General features: G+C 43.7%; 1 protein-coding gene across 3 annotated transcripts in view; it reads left to right on the top strand.

The window, feature by feature from the left end:
- The window catches only part of znf462 (zinc finger protein 462), a 41,917-nt gene that overhangs the window by 17,355 nt on the left and 3,413 nt on the right, over nt 1-21,149 (top strand). The window contains exons 2-12 of one of the 3 annotated variants that reach the window (XM_056730410.1): nt 8,635-8,891; nt 9,944-15,267; nt 15,374-15,511; nt 16,794-17,125; nt 17,732-17,850; nt 18,583-18,765; nt 19,135-19,396; nt 19,526-19,662; nt 20,112-20,335; nt 20,423-20,648; nt 20,844-20,946. In XM_056730410.1, the coding sequence (XP_056586388.1) occupies nt 8,666-8,891; nt 9,944-15,267; nt 15,374-15,511; nt 16,794-17,125; nt 17,732-17,850; nt 18,583-18,765; nt 19,135-19,396; nt 19,526-19,662; nt 20,112-20,335; nt 20,423-20,648; nt 20,844-20,946 (7,274 nt within the window). In that variant the 5' untranslated portion in view covers nt 8,635-8,665. Of the gene's footprint in view, nt 1-8,634; nt 8,892-9,943; nt 15,268-15,373; nt 15,512-16,790; nt 17,126-17,731; nt 17,851-18,582; nt 18,766-19,134; nt 19,397-19,525; nt 19,663-20,111; nt 20,336-20,422; nt 20,649-20,843; nt 20,947-21,149 lie in introns of all 3 variants that reach the window. The other 2 variants (XM_056730409.1, XM_056730411.1) reach the window with 2 other exon arrangements.

Below are 21,149 nucleotides of genomic sequence, written 5' to 3'. Positions count from 1 at the left end.
TTTTCAAGTGAACTGTTCCTTTAAATTCAGATATGTGATGTTTGGTTGCAGTCTGTGGTATGTTGTCAGATGTTAAAATCTCTTCCAGATCTCTAGAGACGCGTGTGAGATCACTGTGCTCTTTCGCCAGGAGAAACATGCGTGTTATCTTTGAGAAACATGGGAGATGTTGATGAGATGAGATTTGTTCTTCCCGTGAGCTGGTGTGCAGGTCAGACGTCTCTTCTCTTGTCAAATGGCCTTTGGGTTTTGTGTAGCTGCTGGTGTTGTCTTGCGCAGCACAAAATGGAGGATGACCGGCATGTCAGCGGTTGCCTTGACGCTGCTGCGGCTCGTGTGGCGCGTGAAATGGAGTCGTGCTGATTCAGGAGATCATTCAGTCGGGAGCAGCGGAGCACAACATCTGAAGATCACTCACAGAATACAGATTTCACCTTCACGCTCACGATCAGAAGAACACGATGAACACACCATGACACACAATTGTGAGGGTCTATCGAAGGAGGCTGGAGAATGTTTGAGTCTATGGATGCTCATCATCTTCAGACACGACAACCGTGTTGAATAGATATTTCATACGTTGCACCTTGTTTTATTTATTGTGAGATCCTCAAAATGATTGTGCTTCTAAATGTGTAATGAACTGCTGCGGTTGATGACACAAATCCAGATTACGTTTCACTCCAAACAAATCCTTCACAGTTCTTTTAGGATTTAGACAGTTTGTGTTTGTTATAAATTACAATTAATCTAATTTAACCGTCAAATCCGAAATATTACTCCATCAGTTTGTGTACTTGAATAGATGCTGTAAAAGTTTTTCTCAACATCTTATGTTTGCTGAACGTTCTAAAGATGTTGTTCTTGCGTTGTTAGTAGAACGTTTCAAACATTTAGAAACTGTTTTTCAGCTTGTGTTTTTGTCAGCTGGTGTTGTTTTGTGATTGTGTTGATAGTGTATCAGTAACCTGTCTTGGTGTTTTGAATCATTGATGGCTTTATTCTGTTGTGCGTTTCTTCATGAGAAGTTTAGCTCCGTCTTGTGTTTGTCACGTGTATAAGGAGCTTGTTTTGAAGAAGGTGTGAGTGGTGCTGAAGTGTGTTCTGGATGAGTGGAAGAGAAGCTTCGTGTGGATTTGTTAATGGCTGACCTATTTCTCCTGCCATATGTTTCCTGGAAGAGATTTGCTCTGAGACATGAAAGGCAATGATTTGGATTGAGGAAGAAGATTATGAACACATCTCTGCTGAAGATCTCTCATCGGCTCATCTGATTATTAGAAAAGACCAGTGACGTTTATCTCTCATCCATGTGTTGTAGGTCTGTTTTTAGCTGTAGTACATTCAGGATTTTTGTGTCGGGTTGATAAAACATGTCGTCTTTAAGAAGAGAGATGTTTAGGATGTATAGTATCTCACAGAAGTGAGTACACCTCTCACATTTGAGTAAATATTTAATCATCTACTCCTGTGGCAACCTGTGAAGCCCAAGAGGGTTCAGGCAGTGCTGGAAAATAATGGTGGCCACACAAAATATTGACACTTTGGGCCCAATTTGGACATTTTCACTTAGAGGTGAACACACTTGTGTTACCAGAGGTTTAGACATTAATGGCTGTGAGTTATTGTGCTGTCACTCACTACTTTCCATTGTAGCAAAGTATCATTTCTTCACTGTTGTCACATAAAAAGATATCAGTTTTTTGCTAAATGACTAAATGTAAATATAATCAAATGTTTACTAGAATATGAGGGGTGAACTCACTTCTGTGAGATACTGTAGATTTATTTTAAGACCTCCAGCCGATTTTCATTTTCTGTTAGATCTTTAGTCCGGGGGGGGCACGGTGGCTTAGTGGTTAGCACGTTCGCCTCACACCTCCAGGGTTGGGGGTTCGATTCCCGCTTCCGACTTGTGTGTGTGGAGTTTGCATGTTCTCCCCGTGCCTCGGGGGTTTCCTCCAGGTACTCTGGTTTCCTCCCCTGGTCCAAAAACATGCATGGTAGGTTGATTGGCATCTCTGGAAAAATTGTCCGTAGGGTGTGAGTGCGTGAGTGAATGAGTGAATGAGTGAGTGTGTGTGCCCTGCGATGGGTTGGCACTCCATCCAGGGTGTATCCTGCCTTGATGCCCGATGACTCCTGAGATAGGCGCAGGCTCCCCGTGACCCGAGGTAGTTCGGATAAGCGGTGGAAAATGGATGGATGGATGGATCTTTAGTCCGTAGGGCAATTCTGTGAAAATGTCAACCTTACCACGAAAAAAATAAACCAGTTTTTACCAGCGGATTTTACTCTGGTAACAGCACAGATTTTAACATTTGGTGGTTTATATACCCATGTGAGATCTCTCTTCACATTTGTGAAGCATTTGTTTTATTTTAAGTTCATGATTTTTCATAGTCAGTAAGAGCCATTTTCAGGAGTGTCACATCCATAACGCTTCAAATACCACATAAATGAACACATGAAAATGAATATAAAGAAACTATTTGATGTTCTATAAAGAGGCATCACTTCTCCATTCATTGGGTATTATTGCTTCTGGATTGTGCTTTAAATTTCACAGAAATCCTACAAAGTTTATCGTCTCCCAAAAACCACGTCCTTTTTTGTCACATCCATAACGCATGTTTATTTCCCTTTTTATAATTTTTCCATAGACTGACTTTTTTTGATTCAGTAAAATACAAACAAATGGTTCAATATAACAAATTCATTCTCCGAGCATTTTTTATGTCACGTCCATAACACTGGATTTGCCCAGAAGTCGTTTCTTTAAGTCACAGACACAACTGTGTCCAGATTGTAATGGCTTGTATTGTTTTCTATACTTCATATTCTGAATACTGTGCTGTTTAATTTCCAAACTGCATACTTGATTTTTTATTGGTAGACTCTGTTATATGTTGGGTTCAGCGCAGGTTTTTTTTTTAAGTTCAGAGGCCTGTATCACAAAGCCGGTTTCGGTTTTACCCGATGTAAACTTGCGTTTAGTTTGAGCATACTCTGAGTATTTGGGCTCAAGAAGGTGGATTGTTTTTTGAGCTGAGTTTCGTCGCCATGGTAACTAAGGCTACACGGCTAACCTGTTCCAGTGCAGGTTTTCTTCTATGTTAGAGATCGCAAACCAAAACTGGACCAATCAGCTGTGAGAAAAGTGACGTATATCGTACGCTGTGAAGCCACTCCCCATGTATCTCTCGTTACAAATAAAATAAAGTTTAAAGTGAAAGGATGTTGAAAATCTTTTGCTGCCAAGTGTTTATTTGTATTGTATATTTACATTTATTAATTATAATTCAAAACACATTCAGATAATTTTTATATGAGTTGATAATTAATATTTTCAATTTTGTCTCTGAAACTCTGTTTGTTCACCTCGCTTCGTGATACAGGCCAGAGGTAAAGAGAATTCTGAGAATTGTTTCTAAACAAATTACAGATATTATAAATGTTTTGCTGACACACTTTACAAAGACTCAGAAGTATGTAGTACTGAATTGTGGAGTTTAAACGTAAAACAGTTCTTCACCAATTCTCTGTTCAGGATCTTTTGGGCGGGGCTAAAACGGGGGATCGATGACGCAATGGAGTGTCCGAGCATGCATGGCCCCTCCCCTATCACTAGAGCGCCTAGCATCAGGTGTCGGCTCAAACACAAGCTCGGGTTGTTATCTTTTCGCACACGCTTTCAGGCTCTCACTCTGCCCAACTAAACAAATCTAACGCCAAATCACAAGCAAATGGTAATGCAGACGCGAACGGAAGGAGGATCACTGCTTTGATCGCGACCTGCTTCAGTGACGATGTTTAATTAACAAATTTCGAGACGAGCAGATAATGCACCTGGCTGGCAATCTCAGCATCTACCTCATCAGCTCAAGAGAGAACCACTACAAATAGACAAAGCGGTCTGTGTTCACACTTGACTTCTTTTTTGAAGGTGTAAGCGTTTGTTTAAAATGATAATCCCAAGGAGTTAACCGTGTTTTTAAATGGTCCTAAACGCTTTTTTTAAACGCCAGCGTCTTTTTCTGCAGCTCATAGCGTCTTTTGAAGTTTAAAGTTCACATTTTCTGAAAAAACATCCTGTCAAGCACCTTTTTCATACCTAACCAATGACAAAGACCTGTCGTTTCCATAACAATATGCAAGGAACGTGATTGGTTGAGGAAGGCTCAAGCTCGAAAAAATAAAATTGCGGCCAAAAACGCCTGTTGGAGTTTAGTTTTGTATAAATTAAATTTTCACTTTCACTAACTTTACAAATTTTTCGCTAGAAATGCAATCAATTGTAGTTTTTAAATATGAGATTAGTTATATGAAAGACGCTCACTGTTTATAATTCAAATATAATTGTGTTATGATGCCAATGAAGCCTGTCTCTGTGCACAAGTTCTATCTTTGAACATTTCAGGCTGCTATGTGTAACCATACAAATTTGGAATCGCTCTGGGTTCCGGCTAATACCGGGCTCTGAGCCCTCTCCCCGGACAGCATGCTGATTACGAATTCAAATCCTTCCATAAAACGTACTCTCATAATTCATATATAGTCTACTGGGCTGGACTCCGGTTGATCACGCGAGTGGGCGTGGCTTCAGCGCTGACATGCCCCCAGCGTTTGAGAGCAGGATTATTTTTCCAAGATTTTGATAACCGATTTTATTTACTTCGATATTTTTTCTCCATTCACATTTGGTCAGGTGATTAATAACACACTTTTCTGTTTGTTTGATTCATCTGAGAGTCGCTGAACGAATCCCCATTTAATTACCTCCTTTCTGTCTGCTGACTCTGATCTGATTGGTCATAGGTCTATAGTCTGCTGTGATTGGTCTACCACGTGCAGCAAATGGAAAGTAGGCGGGCATTGCACGGAGTGACGCAAATCTGACCTGGAACTGAGAAGGAAAGACGATTCGTTCGCGTGATTCAGAGTCGACTCCTTCTTTCTACATCTAATAACATTGTTATCTGTTCACTTTCGGTCTCTTCTTTTTGTCAGAAAATTCAGACATTCACACACAGCATCATTACACACCGCATCAAATGTCATTCTAAGGGACACTTCATCCATAAATGAAAATTCTGTCATCATTTACTCACACTCCTATTGTTTCTAACCTGTATACATGTCTTTGTTCTGATGAACACTAAAGGAAGATATTTGTAAGAATGTCAGAAACCAAACAGATCTCATCCCCCATCAACTCCTATAGTTTTTGTTTTCACTAAGCCAGTAAATGGGAGGTTAGATCTGTTTGGTTAAACAATGATAGATTTTACATTTTGGGTGAACTGTCCCATTAACCGTGGGTGTAAATAAGGCCGCATTTTGTGTAGATGGAACAATAGACAATATAATTGTGCATTAAAGTCTCAATGTGGTCTTTGTGATGTCAGAGAGTCTTCAGAATGTGTCATGTGATTATGGGAGGGAAGTTTGGTTTGACTTGAATCATGTGTATCAGCTATTTCAGGTGAGAGCAGAAAGTGTTTGTGATTCAGATGAACCTGATGTTCTGTCTCCGTGCCAGAGATCTGTCTGATTGAGGCGAGATGTTTTATCATGACCATCATCTCAAACTTCCTCATTTGAGGTCAAAGCACATGATCACACACTTTGAGGAACTAGAACCTTCGTCTCTTATAATGGAGAACAGACATTTGAGAAGTAACATCATATGAGCGACGCTGATAAGAAACACGTTTTCTCTTTCCTCTCATGGTCTGAAGTGTTGTTGGTCATGTTTCTTAAAGAAGCAGGTCAGCGATGACCATTCACACCATGAAGATGAATACTGAGCGTGAAGAATGAAGTGTTCGTGGATCGGTCATTGAATGATTATGTGTATAGTCAGAGAGCGGAGGGTTATTTCTGTCGCATGATTCTCTGCTCAATCTGAAATAACTGAAGGCGTCGTTCAGGAAGTGTTCTTTAGGAAACTGTGTGCTGTCTTACTGTCGTGTGACATATATCACGCAGACCCATCATGAGATGTCCAGTGAGACTAGAGCTTGTTCTTTTCTTCTCTTGCTGGTTATTTTGTCGGCTTGAGATACTTCTTTCACACCACGAGCGTGAAGCGATAGAACACCAATCTTCAGTTCCTTTATCTCTTTACCAAACGTCTGAGACCCAACTCTTTGGCTCCTCACTGTGGGCATCTGGGTTTAGTTTACATGGGTTCAATCTTTAATACTCTTGTACTGTAACATGTTCAGTAAAACTGCTTTGTCATTGTGAAAACATTTATGCAGAAATATCACCACGCCCAATCTGTCTTTATTTCGATTTCAGCTTTCTTTTATTGATTTGAATTCTCTCTCTCTGTCTCTCTCTCTCGTTGGATAAGTGCTGAAGCACATGATTCTTCAGATCTTCTTCAGTATCTGGTGTTGTTAGTGATTTAGTTATCCAGAGGGTTTCTTGGAGCAGGAATGTCTTCAGAATCATTGGCTCGTCTTCATTCTCACCTCGAGGCTGCAAATATTTTCTCAGATCTGAAACACGGAGCTCAGGCATACTTTACAGAACACCTACATATCTTCATGAACATGCAAAGGTGTTTTGAGGACATGAGTGTTTGTATGATGTGTTAGTCAGATACAGTTGTGTGTGTTGAAGCAGAGAGCTCACATATGAAGATGTCACAGTCTTTGTAAGAAAGCACAGAATTCCTCCTCTTTTCCTACCATATGATCCCTAAAGCCTGTTACTGACTGGAATAAATGCATACAAGTCATAACAAAACATTTTTAAGATGTTATAGGCTTTTAAAGAACATTTTCTTTTGCTCTGATTTGTTGGTGCAGGGGTTTATGGGTACTGTACATCTGCTGGATAGATTCTGTCATCTGTGAGAGGATCTGATCTGATCTGATCTGTGAGTCCATGTTACGCACTGACACGCACACATACACACACACGTGTGCGATTGAAATGGCTGCGGTTGAATCTGTAAGGTTGTGTGTGAACTCTTTCTATTGTTGTTTTTTATCTTGTTTTTTTTTCATGCCATCCAAACCTCAGGGATTCTTCAGATATTGTTGTCTAGTGAGTTCAGGGTGGAGCTCTTTACATGAAAACTCGACCTTGACCCACAATGAGACCGAACGAAGGTTTACACCCGTGATAAGAGCTCAACATCTGACAGCTCATATAACGTCTGCTCATCTCGCAAGAATTTCAGCCCTGAAACCTCTTTTACCCCAAACTAAAATATCTTCTAGATGTGTTCACTATAGGAGACTTTAGGATGTTTTTTTGCATTCGAATTGGTTACCATTTGGACATCACAGTTTTACTACCAATACCACGGTAAACTATGGTTACTGCACGGAAACCAGTTCATTTGTGGTAGTTACGAGAGATTATACTAACATAGCTTGGGAGTTTTCTTAGTAGTAAAACATGTTTCATGTTCATAAGGGTTTCTTAAAACTTTAAAGGGGAAGTTCACTAAAAATGAAAATTCATCATTTACTCGCCCTTCAATTTGTTCCAAATGTGCTATAAATGTCTCTGTTCTGATGAACATTGAGAAGATATTTAACGAAGAAAGAAGAATGCTTATAACCAGACAGATCTAGATCACCATTGACTCCCAAAGTAGGAAACAAAACGATGGTACTCAAAAGTGCCCCAGAACTGTTTGCTGTCCCACATTCTTCAAAATATCTTTTGTGTTCAACAAAACAGAATGATAAAGTATTTTTTCCTACTATGGGAGTCAGTGGGTGTTGAGATCTGTCTGGTTATGAGCATTCTTCCAAATGTCTTCCTCAGTGTTCATCAGAACAAATACAAAAACACACATGAGGAACAACTCAAAGGCGAGTAAATGATGACAGAATTTACATTTTTGATGATCAATCAAATCGCACATGTGATCTTCACATCGCACAAAGACTTGAAACACTGATTATGAAACTCCTATTAAAACATGTTGCTTTAATGTTCTTTTTCGTTTGTCATTCATTGGTCAACTTGGACTTCATTCGATTTGCTCATTTAGTTTTGCCGAACCCATACATTTGTTTATCGGGAAAATGCTAGCACAATATTGCATGATTTTAAAATGAAGCAGAGAAAATGAAAAAATATTGATCAGGACTGAATCAAACAGTGCTTTGTGTCATTGATTGATGCGGTTGCCGAGTATTCTTGGGTCACAGGATGTAATAATAATGACTGCCCGGCCCATAATCCTTTGTGTTTTCACCTCAGCATTTCTCATCTCTCAGCGGATTCACTCAATCTTATTCCAGAAGAGCTGATGGAGATATGAAGACCCACACGTGTTCTCCAGCTGTGCTTTATAATCTCATAATCCCTCTTTAGATGTAGTTCCTGCTACAGACTGACCAACCACTTGCTAAAAATGAATCATTTTGAGAAGTGCATATGTGGTTCACACAATAAAATATATTTGCATTTGGATTCATGCAAAGTTTTTCCAAAAGAAACTTCTCGTGCATTTAAGATGTCGAGTCAGTGTGGGAATCAAACCCAAAACACAACGCTCTACATGAACGCTCATGTCTGCTACACTTATAATGTATATATTGTTGTTATTCGTTTTCGTTCTGTTGGGTGACGTGTTTCTCTCTCTCTCTCTTTGACCAGGTTTCCCTGATTTTCCAGGGAGTGCTGAGCAATGGAAGTGCTCCAGTGTGATGGCTGTGATTTCCGTGCAGAGTCTAACGATGAGCTGAAGGCGCACATACAAGACGTACACACGGCTTTCCTTCAGCCCACAGACGTGAGAGAAGACGATGCGTCGCCCCGGAGGTCCAGGTCAAACTCCTTAAACTCCCTCAGTCCTATAGAAGATGAAGAAGACTCAACCATTAATGACGACAGCTCCATGAAAAAGGACGCAGGTATGAAAATGTGTCGCTTTTACCTTCATTTGTTTTTAGAATTGCCATGTTTGCTCATAATGTTTTAACATTTATGTATAAAATATTTATTGTTTATTTACTTTCAGTATATTTACTGAAAAATCTTCCACTGATCGATCTCAAAAAATACATGACATGGTTTTATCTCAAGAAACCAGTCATGATTATTTTTAAATGTTATGATTAAAATAAGGCCTAGTCTGGTCTAAATCTAACCCCTGTCCGAGAATCCACTCCTTGGTGTAATATTAGATAGGGGTGGGAATCTTTTGATACCTGACCATTCCATTCATATTGACTCTTGGGGTCAGGGTTTGATTAAAAATCTCCCTTTATGGTTTTTAATAATGATTCTTCCTCAAATTTGATGTGATATGTTAACCTGCAAAAAAGAAAAATATTGAGAAAACCGCCTTTTGTTGTTAATCAGAGGCAGTGTAGCAGGCCATCCACTCACAAAAATAAAGTTTTATACATTTACGGTTGTATTTTTTTTTTAATCTGTAATTTTAACCCATATCTTGTAACTTTGGCGATTACTAAAAATGTTCCCGTACTGCTTAAGACTGGTTTTGTTGTTCAGGGTCACATATATGTTTAGATTTTATTCTATTTTGCTGAAATAATAGCGTTCGAAATGAGTCTTTACGTTTAGTGTTCTCAAAATACTTCACCTTGGCTTTACACAGATTGCATATTGCAAATGTCTTGTCAAACTCCTTCTTACCATAGAGTTCATCAAATCCGAAGTATTTCTAAAAACATGCCCCTGCAAGAAATGGGACGGGGTGTATTTCTTTTACCCCCAACATCACTGCTGCTAAACTGAAGCTGTGCTGATGTTCCGACAACATCAACAGTTGTTATATTATCTAGAAAATAATTATTTGAAATCTGTGAAATGATAAGAATCGCTAGAGGATTTTTTCACCCTCCCCTAATATTAGACTGTTCCTCGTTTTCAATATGAGACTTCTACAAACGTCTCTGATATTGAAAGGCTTATTCTGTGTTTGTTTTTTCTGTTTAAGGTCTCCACACCTTTAACAAAGATCTCGTGCACCTCTCCGTTTCAAAACAAACGAAACGCAACCAGTCACCAAAACCTTCAAACAAACCATTAAGCCCATTTTACCAGTGCAAGTCGTGTGTGCGGTACTTCAGATCCAGCTCTCTTCTCGGTGAACACACTAGAAAGGTCCACAGTATCCCCAGCGAAGCTTCGGCAAGCGATGAGAGCTCTCGCAACACTTCCAAGCAGACCGTCTGCTCCGTTACCGCACAGGGTGGTGTAGGAACAGTCTTCTCTTGCCAATATTGCACTTATAAATCCCCACACAGAGCACGGCTTCTAAAGCACCAGAAGGTGCATCACAAAGATGGTCTACTGGGGAATTCTCCAGTGGCAGCGAAGGTTTTGGCCATGGACTCGGACGCCTCCTCCGTTGAGGAACCATGTGAGGAAGAGTCACAGGGGGATCTTCTAGAACGTCATGTGCTGGAGTCCATGATCAAACCTCAGTCAAGAGGATGCTTGAACTGTGAGTGGTGTGGCTTTCAGACTCAGCAGAGGCAGCAGTTAGCTCATCACATGATGAAGAAGCACCGTAACATGGTGAAGATCATGGCGTCATTGCAGCAGCCCAAGATTCAGGATGGAAGCGCCGGATCCAGCAAGTCTGATTCCGCTTCTTCGAGGAGAAGCACTCCAACCTCCAATGTGATGCTGAATGATCTAACAAGCAGCGACGGTTCCTCCATAAACGTCACATCAATCAAAGTGCCCTCCGGTAACGCAACACTCACGCCCACTTCAGGGATATCACATTTTCAGTACGCACAGCTCACAACAAAAATACCCAACAGCACAGGATCTTCCATACTGTCCGAGAGATCAACTTTCGTCACGTCAGATATGTCAAACTCTACTGTGGATCTTGACGCCAGCTTGTTGAATGATTCCAGAAGCAGTTCAGATGAGGGACCCTGTGACTTGGATGAGCCCGGTTACACGGAAGCTTGTGAGGATTCGACTAAACTTCTCCTTTCGAAAGAGGATAATGACCTGCTGGAGACCAAAGGAGTTCCCTTCAGAAGACACATGAACCGGTTCCAGTGCCCTTTCTGCTCCTTCTTAACCATGCATCGTCGTAGTATTTCACGTCACATTGAGAACATTCATTTGTCTGGTAAAGCTACGGTGCATAAATGTGACGAGTGCCCCTTCCTTTGTACCAACCCTCTAAAACTCGACACACACAAAAAATCTCACGCTGGCTCTTCCGAATGGGGCGTCATGGACCTGACCAGTGAGAATCCAGACGGTCAGGCCGAATGCGCTGAGCCAGTAAATGGAGGAAATGGCAGCTCTAAAATCAACGGTAAGAAATCCGCTGCAGCAGAAGAGCAGCAGTGTCCTCATCGGTGCTCACTGTGTAACTTCTCCACGACAACACTGAAAGGTTTACGTGTCCACCAGCAACACAAACACTCATACTGTGACGGAACTCAAGTCACGAGTCAAGACGTCTCGGTCAATGAACAACACGACTCCGAATCAGAGTCGTGCAGCTCTTCAAGCTTCGTTAAAAAAACGCAAACGTCAATCTTAGGATTTTCAAACAAGAAGCACCTCATTGGAAAAACGGCCAGAAAGTCCATCAACGACCTGCCCTTGGATCTTTCTCCCGTCAAAAAAAGAACACGGATTGATGAAATAGCAAATAATCTCCAGAGCAAGATTAGTCAAAGCCAACAGCAGGAAGATGTGATAAATATTGAGGAAATGGACGGTGATGTTGAGGAGAACGGCAATCACGTTGATTTCGAGACGAGCCAGGAGAGAGAAAACATTCGAGGGCAGCGCTACACCTTCAACGCTCAGTCCCTTCACGTCCGAGGTCTTCAGATGGAGCGAGGTGTTGGCAAAAGAAAGTGCAGCCTGCAGTCCAAGCTCAGCTCAAGAAACCTTCCTGTTCAAGTCACTATTTCTGATGATGAAGACGATTACAGCGCCTCTGCAGAATCTAAAGATGCTCCAGATGGTGTTTATCAGGACAGTATAGAATACACAGGGGAACCCGGAAACCTGTTCTATTGCAAACATTGTGAGTACCAAAACAAGTCTGCCCGCAGCGTGAGCACACACTACCAGAGAATGCACCCATACATCAAGTTCAGTTTCAGATATATTCTTGATCCAGAGGACCAGAGTGCAGTTTTCCGATGTCTCGAGTGCTTCATTGAATATACCAACTTCAGTGATCTGCAGCATCACTATATGACACATCATCCAGAAGCAAGCAATGTCCTCAACTTTAACCAACCAGATCTGGTGTACATGTGCCGCTTCTGCTCCTACACGAGTCCAAATGTGAGGAGTCTGATGCCCCATTATCAGAGAATGCACCCTTCAGTGAAGATCAATAATGCTATGATTTTCTCCAGCTACATGGTTGAACAGCCTCAGAAGGGAGCCGCAGAGTCCCAAACGCTGAGAGAAATCTTAAATTCTGGACCCAAGAGTTTCAGCTCCACCTCGTCCGGGTCCAGATCGTCCTCAAGTCCGGCTCTCAAAAGCATCTGCAAAACCCCTGATGCAAGTCTGGAGGCTGAAGCGTTTCGAGAAGGTCTCGGTGGAAACACAGTGGTGTACGACTGTGATATTTGCTCTTTTTCAAATCCCAACATGCACTCAGTCTTAGTCCATTATCAGAAGAAACACCCTGATCAGAAAGCCTCGTACTTCCGCATACAGAAAACCATGCGTGTGGTGTCTGTAGACAGAGTGCAGCCGTCCGGCAACTACAGCTTGTCCAGCACCCCAAAGTCTTCGAATGTTGTTGTGCCTGCAGCTGCGGATGAGGACGTGTACTACTGCAAACATTGCATCTACAACAACCGCTCTGTCGTGGGGGTTCTGGTCCATTACCAAAAACGACATCCAGAGATTAAAGTGACAGCAAAGTACATAAAGCAAGCACCCCCCACCCCGGGACTCATGAAGCTCATGGATGAGTTACAGATCGCCCCACCCAAACAGTTTCTAAAGCAACTGAACAACAATGGAACTGAGGGCGCGAATAATTCCAACGCCAAAGGAGCTTCTGACAAAGGTGAATCTGAAATGCTGTTCTTCTGCCAGCATTGCGACTATGGAAACCGCACTGTGAAGGGTGTGTTGATTCACTACCAAAAGAAGCACAGGGATGTGAAAGCAAATGCTGACCTCGTCCGCAGGCATACGGCTTTAGTTAGAAGTCAAAGAGAGAGGGCTCAGATGATTCAAGCGGGAAGCTCCACTTCCACAGCAACCGTAGCCATAGATGCCGAAAAATCCAAGTCGTTGCGCTCTATGAAGTGCAGACACTGTGTGTACACGTCTCCTTACGTATACGCCTTGAAAAAGCATCTGAAGAAGGATCATCCTACTGTGAAGGCCACGGCCATGACTATCCTACACTGGGCTTTTCAGGATGGTGTGTTGGAGGCTGGTTATCACTGTGAGTGGTGCATATATTCCCACGCCGAACCCAGCGGACTCCTCATGCATTACCAAAGACGCCATCCTGAGCACAATGTCGACTACGCTTACATGGCCAGCAAGCTGTGGGCCGGCCCTGACACCTCCAGCAGCAGACAGGCTGGAAACTCAGAAACAAAGCATTACCAGTGTAGAGATTGTGCCTTTGAGGCGTGTTCCATCTGGGACATAACTAACCACTATCAATTGGTCCACCCATGGGCCATCAAAGGTGACGAGTCAGTCCTCATCGACATCATTAAGGGAAATCAAGCGTCCGACAAGCTTCTCCCACCGTTGGCTAAAGGTCCTGTTTCCATGTCCAGTCCGTTCAGCAGTCACCAGCAGGAGGAGAACGCATCCGAGGGCATCCGCCTGACTCATGAGCGCCACCCCAATGTGGTTCTCTCTGCTGCCTCGTCCATCTCCAACAACCCTTACCAGTGCACCGTGTGTTTGTCCGAGTACAACAGTCTGCACGGACTCCTGACTCACTACGGCAAAAAGCATCCGGGCATGAAGGTAAAAGCGGCCGACTTTGCTCAGGAAGCAGACATCAACCCCAGCTCAGTTTACAAGTGCAGACACTGTCCGTACGTCAACTCGCGAATCCACGGAGTTCTCACGCACTACCAGAAACGCCATCCATCTATCAAAGTTACGGCCGAAGACTTTGCAGATGATGTCGAACAGATGAACGAAGTGGGAAGCGAAGGGGACGATAGGTCTAAAACCCAGAGGCAGGGCTACGGTGCGTATCGCTGTAAGATGTGTCCTTACACGCACGGCACTTTAGAGAAGCTCAAGATACACTATGAGAAATATCATAACCAGCCTGCCTCAGACATGTTCAGATCGAATTCTACTCGATCTCCAGCTGCACGAGACGATTCTGTTGCCGAATGTAGTAACAGCAGTGTGAATGAAGTGTCCAGGGTTTGTGATTATGTCGCTCAGTGTGACAGAAACGCAGTCTTTAAATGTCAGCTTTGCAAGTACTTCTGCTCCACACGCAAAGGCATCGCTCGCCACTACCGGATCAAACACAACAACGTCAGAGCTCAGCCTGAGGGGAAGAACAATGTTTTTAAATGCGCCCTCTGCTCCTACACCAACCCCATCCGTAAGGGGCTTGCAGCGCACTACCAGAAACGACACGACATCGATGCTTACTACACGCACTGCCTGGCGGCGTCCAGAACGATCAGCGACAATTCCAGCAAGGTGGCGGTGCCCTTAGCATCCGAAACGGAAACCTCAGCGATGAGTGAGGAACTGAAGCAGGCGGTGGACAGACGTAAGTGTTCATTGTGTGCCTTTCAGGCTTTCAGCAGGAAGAGTATTGTCTCTCACTACATAAAGCGTCACCCTGGAGTCTTCCCCAAAAAACAGCCCTCAAGCAAACTGGGCCGCTACTTCACTGTGATCTATTCTGACGAGGCAGAAAAACCTCCATCCGCCGAGGTTGTGGATGTAGTTGAGGTTAAAGATGAGGTGGAACCCGAGGTCGAGTGGCTGCCCTTTAAATGTCTGAAATGTTTCAAGATCTCCTTCGATGCAGCAGAGACGCTGGTGATGCATTACAACGACTGTCACGACAAAGAACTCAAGCGGGACTTTGTCGCCATTCTGAGCCCTGCGGAAGACGGGACGGAGCTTTATCAGTGCACTCACTGTGAAAGCAAATTCTTGACCCTTCCAGAACTCGGCCTCCATCTGAGGAACCACAATGAAGATTTCCAGAAAAGAACCATGAGGCAGGAACGAAGAAAACAGCTTCAAAGCAAACTGAAGACTACTGAAGAGCCATCAGAAGCGAAAGCAGAGAATAAGGTGAGTGTTTTACCGCTTCCCGTCGATCTAAACCATACACACACTTTCTTTAAAGGCCCAGAGTGAGATGGAGCGTGACTGATGCAGTTCTTCTGTCGTCCTGTAGGTGGAGAGCACCGGTGAGAAGACTCCTGTTGGCTACAGGTGTAACTTCTGTGTGGAGGTCCACTCCACCCTCCGAGCCATCTGTAACCACCTGAGGAAGCACGTGCAGTACGGAGAGGTTAAGGAAGGTCATGTGAAGGTATGAACTAACATGTGAAATAAAGGCATTGGTTATTTTCACCTGCTCACTTCAGTTGACCAGTTTTTCTCTTGAGTGATTTTACAGCTGAAATTCAGCAGATCCTCCAGTGTGTTGCAAAAGACTCTGAGAAGACGCAAGAGAGTGCGTTACATTGATGTGGATTAAGGAGAATGAATAAGTTTATGTTTTTGAACACAACTGTGGTACAGGCTTAATGTGTGTCAGAATTTGTGCTCTGAATTTAACCCAACCATGAACACGCACCCAGAGCAGTGAGCAGGCATTGCAGCGGCGCCCGGGGAGCAGTTGAGAGATTGTTGCTTTGCTCAAGGGTCTCAACTCAGCCGTAATAATAAAGGTGGAGGAGGGCGCTGATTATTCTCTCCCCCCACCTACAATCCCTGCTTGTACTGCGGCTCCAACCGGCAACGTTTGGGTTACAAGTCTGAGTCTCTAGCCACTAGGCCACAATGAATAGTGATCCGTGTTATGCAGTGTTTATCTGATGATCTCAGCCGTGTGGGTGAGTTCTGTCCGTACATTTACATTTAGGCATATGGCAGACGGTTTTATCCAAAGCGACTTACATTGTATTATCCTATCCTATACATTTATACTTGCGCATATGCAATACCATGGGATCGAACCCACAACCTTGCGTTGTTAACACAATGCTCTTACCACTGAGCAACAGGAAAGCTCTGTCTGTTGAGTGGAGTCTTGACGTGTATACAGTTGTTCTATGGAGTGCAAGTGGTTTAGTGTTAGTATTCCACTGACAGTGCCAGGATGCCCACAGGAAGGCCAGACTTGAAGAGTGGGCACGTGATTCTCAACTCTCATCCTGAGCTTTAGTTCAGGACCAAACACGCTGGACACTAGAAAGACCCTTCGTGAGCGGTGCCATTCTTCACCCCCAGTGTTTCTAATCATTTGTACTTTTAAACTGTTTAGATCAAGTTTTTTATGTCACCAAACATGTCCCAGTCAAAGTAATATAAGCATGTGTATAAAAAGATCTTTTATTTTCAATTACATTGAAATCCCCAATTATCAACATTCTAATGCAAGAAAATGATTCATATATGTTTAGTATCTGAATGAGTGTCAACAGTATTGACCGAATGACTCGTACATCTTTTCCTGCATCATGTTTAGACTGTACGATACATCTTTTATGATTTCTTATTAGTTTCTCTTGATGATATTGATGAAATGTCAACTGGTTTTGTGAAAAAACTTCTTGTGCTTAATTTTTTCCTGTTTCCTCCGACAGCAGGAAACTCTGGAGACACCTGTGGCTCTTCCTATGGTCTCCAACGGCAACCCAGAGGATGTGGCCGCCGTGGACCATGACCCTTCGGAGGTGGCTTCACCTCCATCCGCCGTCCCCATGGAGACAGAGGAGTCGGTTCCCGTGGAGACGGTGCCGGCGGATCAGGAGAAGACGCCAGCGGTTCCCGGTCACCCGTGCAGCATGTGTAACCGCATGTTCATGTCCATGCAGGGCCTGCGCTCTCATGAGAGGAGTCACTCGGCTGTAGCGCTGGTCAGCAGGAATGACAAATACAGCTGTCAGTACTGTCACTTCTCCTCTCCCTTCAGACACAAGTGAGTCGCTCTTCTGCATCTTGAAACGTTCATGTGATCTGTGCTTTCTTGAGGGTTTTTTTCACGGGAAAGATTGAATATAAAGTGAAGTGTCAGGTGTTGCTCTGGTGGAAATGCGGGATGTTTTCACAGAGCAGTTTTTGTTTTGGTCTCTGGAGTAAATCCGTCTTCACTGGATGTTCTGTGACCCAGAAAGATGCCGCATTCATGTGCCACACGGGAGCCGGAGATAAAACCCTCCTTCCCATGATCCCCGTCTCAGGACAAAAGCGGCATCTTCTGGATGTTATCATTACACGTCTCTCTGACGCTGTCCTTGTGGAGTCATTCAGACATTCTGGATCTTTCCAGAGCTTTTGTTGTTAGCAGACACGTATGACTTTGAGTAAGCACTCATTTCATTGGCCACCTGTCTGTCTGACACACACACAAACACACACACACACACTTTTTCATGAATGTAAATGTTGATTTTATAAGTAGTGTGTTGACCCTTAGGCCTTGACTCTGTTATTATCTGTGTTATGTTGATTTGATGTGCTTCTGTTCTTAAATCACATTGTGATGTGTGTGTATTCATCTGTGTGTGTGTTGTGTTTCCTCCAGTTTGGATCGTCATGTTCAGTCTCACCACGGACATCAGAAACCGTTTCGCTGTAAGTTGTGTTCCTTTAAATCCTCGTACCTCAGTCGCCTGAAGAGTCACCTGCACAAAGCACACGCAGGTGAGACCACACACACACATGCGCGTACACACACACACACACACACATGCACAGACGTGATGAAGTCAACAGAGATCTTTTCATTTTATTCTGGATACAAAATCTGATGAATTCAATCAAGCTTTGTTTAAGTGAGAGTGTGTGTGCACGTGTGTGCGTGACTTGTTGTTGATAGCTCTGTCTCTCTCTCACTGGAGTGTGAAAGTCATTCAATGGCAGATCATGAGAAATTGTGTCAACCTTCTGGCTCGTCTGATCGGCTATTTTCTATCTGCATTACCCAGCAGCCCCTTCTCCTGTGCTCTTTAAATACAAACATTAACGAGAGAGAGAGAGAGAGAGAGAGAGAGAGATAGATTTTAGGGAATAATTCACACTCATGTCATTCAAAGATTAATGCTGTTTTTTATGATAGAGAAATGACATTTTAAAGAGTAAAAAGGTACATTTATTTTCGATATGCTCCAAAAAAGTCTAATATGTATATTCATATGAACAATGTTATGACATTTTATACAATGTTATATAGATCCTGGAAAAATTGGGCCATTAGACAAAACAAACGAAGAGAAAATGTGTGTTTAGTCATTGACCAAAAAATTGATATTTGAAGAACGTCTCATTGACAAACTGGCTTATTCTGTTGTGTTGAGTTGAGTTGCTGCAAAAACAGAGATGATGTGAACAGACATTAGAAGTGACCTGGTTTGTTGTTGTTGTTGTTGTTTTCAGGTGAACACACATATAAATGCCTGTCGTGTCTGTTCTCCACAACCACCATCAGTCAGCTGAAAGAACATTCACTGCAGGAACATGGAGAGACTCTGACGCTTCCCAAACTCAGAGCTGGAGCCGCTCTCCGAACCACACGACCCAACGCCGAACAATCACCCCCCCTTCACCCAGAATGCAACGGTGAGATCAGAGGATCTGGCAGTATTCAAGCGTTTCTTTAAGAGCAGAAAGTGTTTGGAGCGTCATTGTTTTTCTCACGCTGAGATGAGTTTGTGGTTTTGCTGTTGGCTTTAGAAACTGATGTACAGATGCACGATACAGCCCATAATTCATATTCAGGGTGAGCAGCTGATGTGATGTTCATGACATCAGATCTCCGATACATTCAACCATCATACAATTAAAAACCGAACACAGACAGAGCCGTGTTGTCCCGACACACACACACACACACACAAGGAAGAGTTTTCGGTGACATGCCCCCTGACACACGTGTAACTGTTTATTGTTGTCATGGTAACGGCTGATCTCTGTCTCTCTGGGTCTCAGAGCCCGGTGGGTATCTGGAGCCGTCAGACGTTCAGCAGCAGTTGAGTCATTTCCAGCAGGCGTCTCGTGTTCAGAGCGACGTGTCGTCCAGCCCGTCTGCGGAGGGTCCCGTGGCTCCCCCTCGACCCGACATCATCCTCACCTGTGAGTTCTGTGAGTTCAGCTCCGGTTACATGCAGAGTCTGCGCAGACATTACCGCGACCGGCACGGCGGGAAGAAGCTCTTTAAATGCAAGGACTGCTCGTTCTTCACCTGCTACAAGTAAGAACAACCGCCACATTCAGCATTACAGAGATCTCCAGAACGTCTCAAACTCTTCTCGCGTGTGCCGAGAGACAAAACTCTCAGGGTGTGATCTGACTCCTTTCTGTTTGTCTGCTTGTGTTTCAGATCCACGTTCACGCTGCATGTGGAGGGCGGTCACAGCAGCAGTCCTGAGGAGATTCCTAAAGATCTGCGCTGTCCTTTCTGTCTGTATCACACCAAACACAAGAGCAGCATGATCGATCACATCGTCCTGCACAGAGGTGAACATGACAGCCCATCACATCTGACCACCCTTAAAGGGCAGGACACCCAAAAAATACAGATACTCGCCCTCAGATAGTTTCAAACCTGTACAAATGTCTTTGTTCTGCTTAACACAAGAAAAGATATTTTGAAGAATGTCAGTAACCAAACAGACTCTTCCTCCATTGACTGCGATGGGAGGGAAAATAAATACTACAGGAGTCAATGGGGCATGAGATCTGTTTGGTTACTGACATTCTCCAAAATATCTTTCCTTGTGTTCAGCAGAACAAAGACATTTATACAGGTTTAGAACACCTTATGGTGAGTAAATGGTGACAGATTTTCATTTTTGGGTGAAGTATCCCTTTTATACAGAATAAAAGTCCAACTTTCTCTTGTTCATTGATTTTTGTGTTTGTTTGTGTGTGTGTGTGTGTGTGTGTGTGTGTGTGTGATTCCTCAGAGGAGCGTGTGGTACCGCTGGAGGTGTCGCGCTCAAAGCTGTCTCGTCGTCTGGAGGGCGTGGTGTTCCGCTGTCATAAATGCACCTTTACGTGTTCCAGCGAGCAGAACCTCCAGCAGCACGTGGAGAAACACGAGGAACTGAAGCCGTATCAGTGTCAGCTGTGCTACTACGACAGCAAACTCCTGCAGGAGCTGGAGATTCACCTGCAACACGAGCACAAGGTCAGTCACGTCATCGCATCACGTCGGTCATGTTAATAAACAACACGTGATGTCATGCTGACCTCAGTCTGACCCTACGCACGACAGGTGATCCGTAACTTGGAGCTGGTGGGCAGGGTGAACCTGGATCAGCTGGAGCTGCTGAAGGAGAAAGTGAAGGACACGAGCGGCAGTGAGGAAGAGGAGCGAGAGGACGCAGAGACTGCAGAGGAAGAGGAGCTGATGGATGAGCAGGACGAAGAGGACGACGACGACGAGGAGGAGATGACAGACAGCCGACATGAGAAGCCCAGCCACACCACAGATGTGACGGGTATATCACACACGTCATGATTCCTCTCTGCTCAACATGACATCAAACAGGATTCTTAAAGCGTTTATTCATTAGCATCAGCTAAATGGAAAGGATGCTAAGCCATGAATAATTATCATCAAAACCTCCCGAGCTTTGTTCTGAAATGGTGCGGAAATCAATATTGATGTGTTTTCTGTCGTCATGGCAATGCAGGCGTTCCGGAGTCTCCGGAGGGCAAACGTTATCCGTGCGAGTTCTGCGGCCGAACGTTCACGCTCAGCATGGAATGGGAACGTCACGTCCTTCGTCACGGCATGTGAGTCTCTTCCTCACTTACACCGTGTCTACACCGAATGCGGCGCGATGCGACATCACAAATGACAATATAACGCATTATAATTTACATTATACATTATGTCCACACTGGAGGTGGCGCGGCGCAACAATCCCATCAAAACAAGCCGGTCGCATCCGATGTAGACACAGCGTTCTGTCATTGAGTGCGTTTACATGCTCAAA

Source organism: Triplophysa dalaica, chromosome 19, assembly GCF_015846415.1.
Source record: "Triplophysa dalaica isolate WHDGS20190420 chromosome 19, ASM1584641v1, whole genome shotgun sequence".
NCBI classification, from domain to species: domain Eukaryota; kingdom Metazoa; phylum Chordata; class Actinopteri; order Cypriniformes; family Nemacheilidae; genus Triplophysa; species Triplophysa dalaica.
The sequence above is the reverse complement of the archived record's forward strand: the minus strand, read 5'-3'. Positions and strand labels throughout refer to the sequence as shown.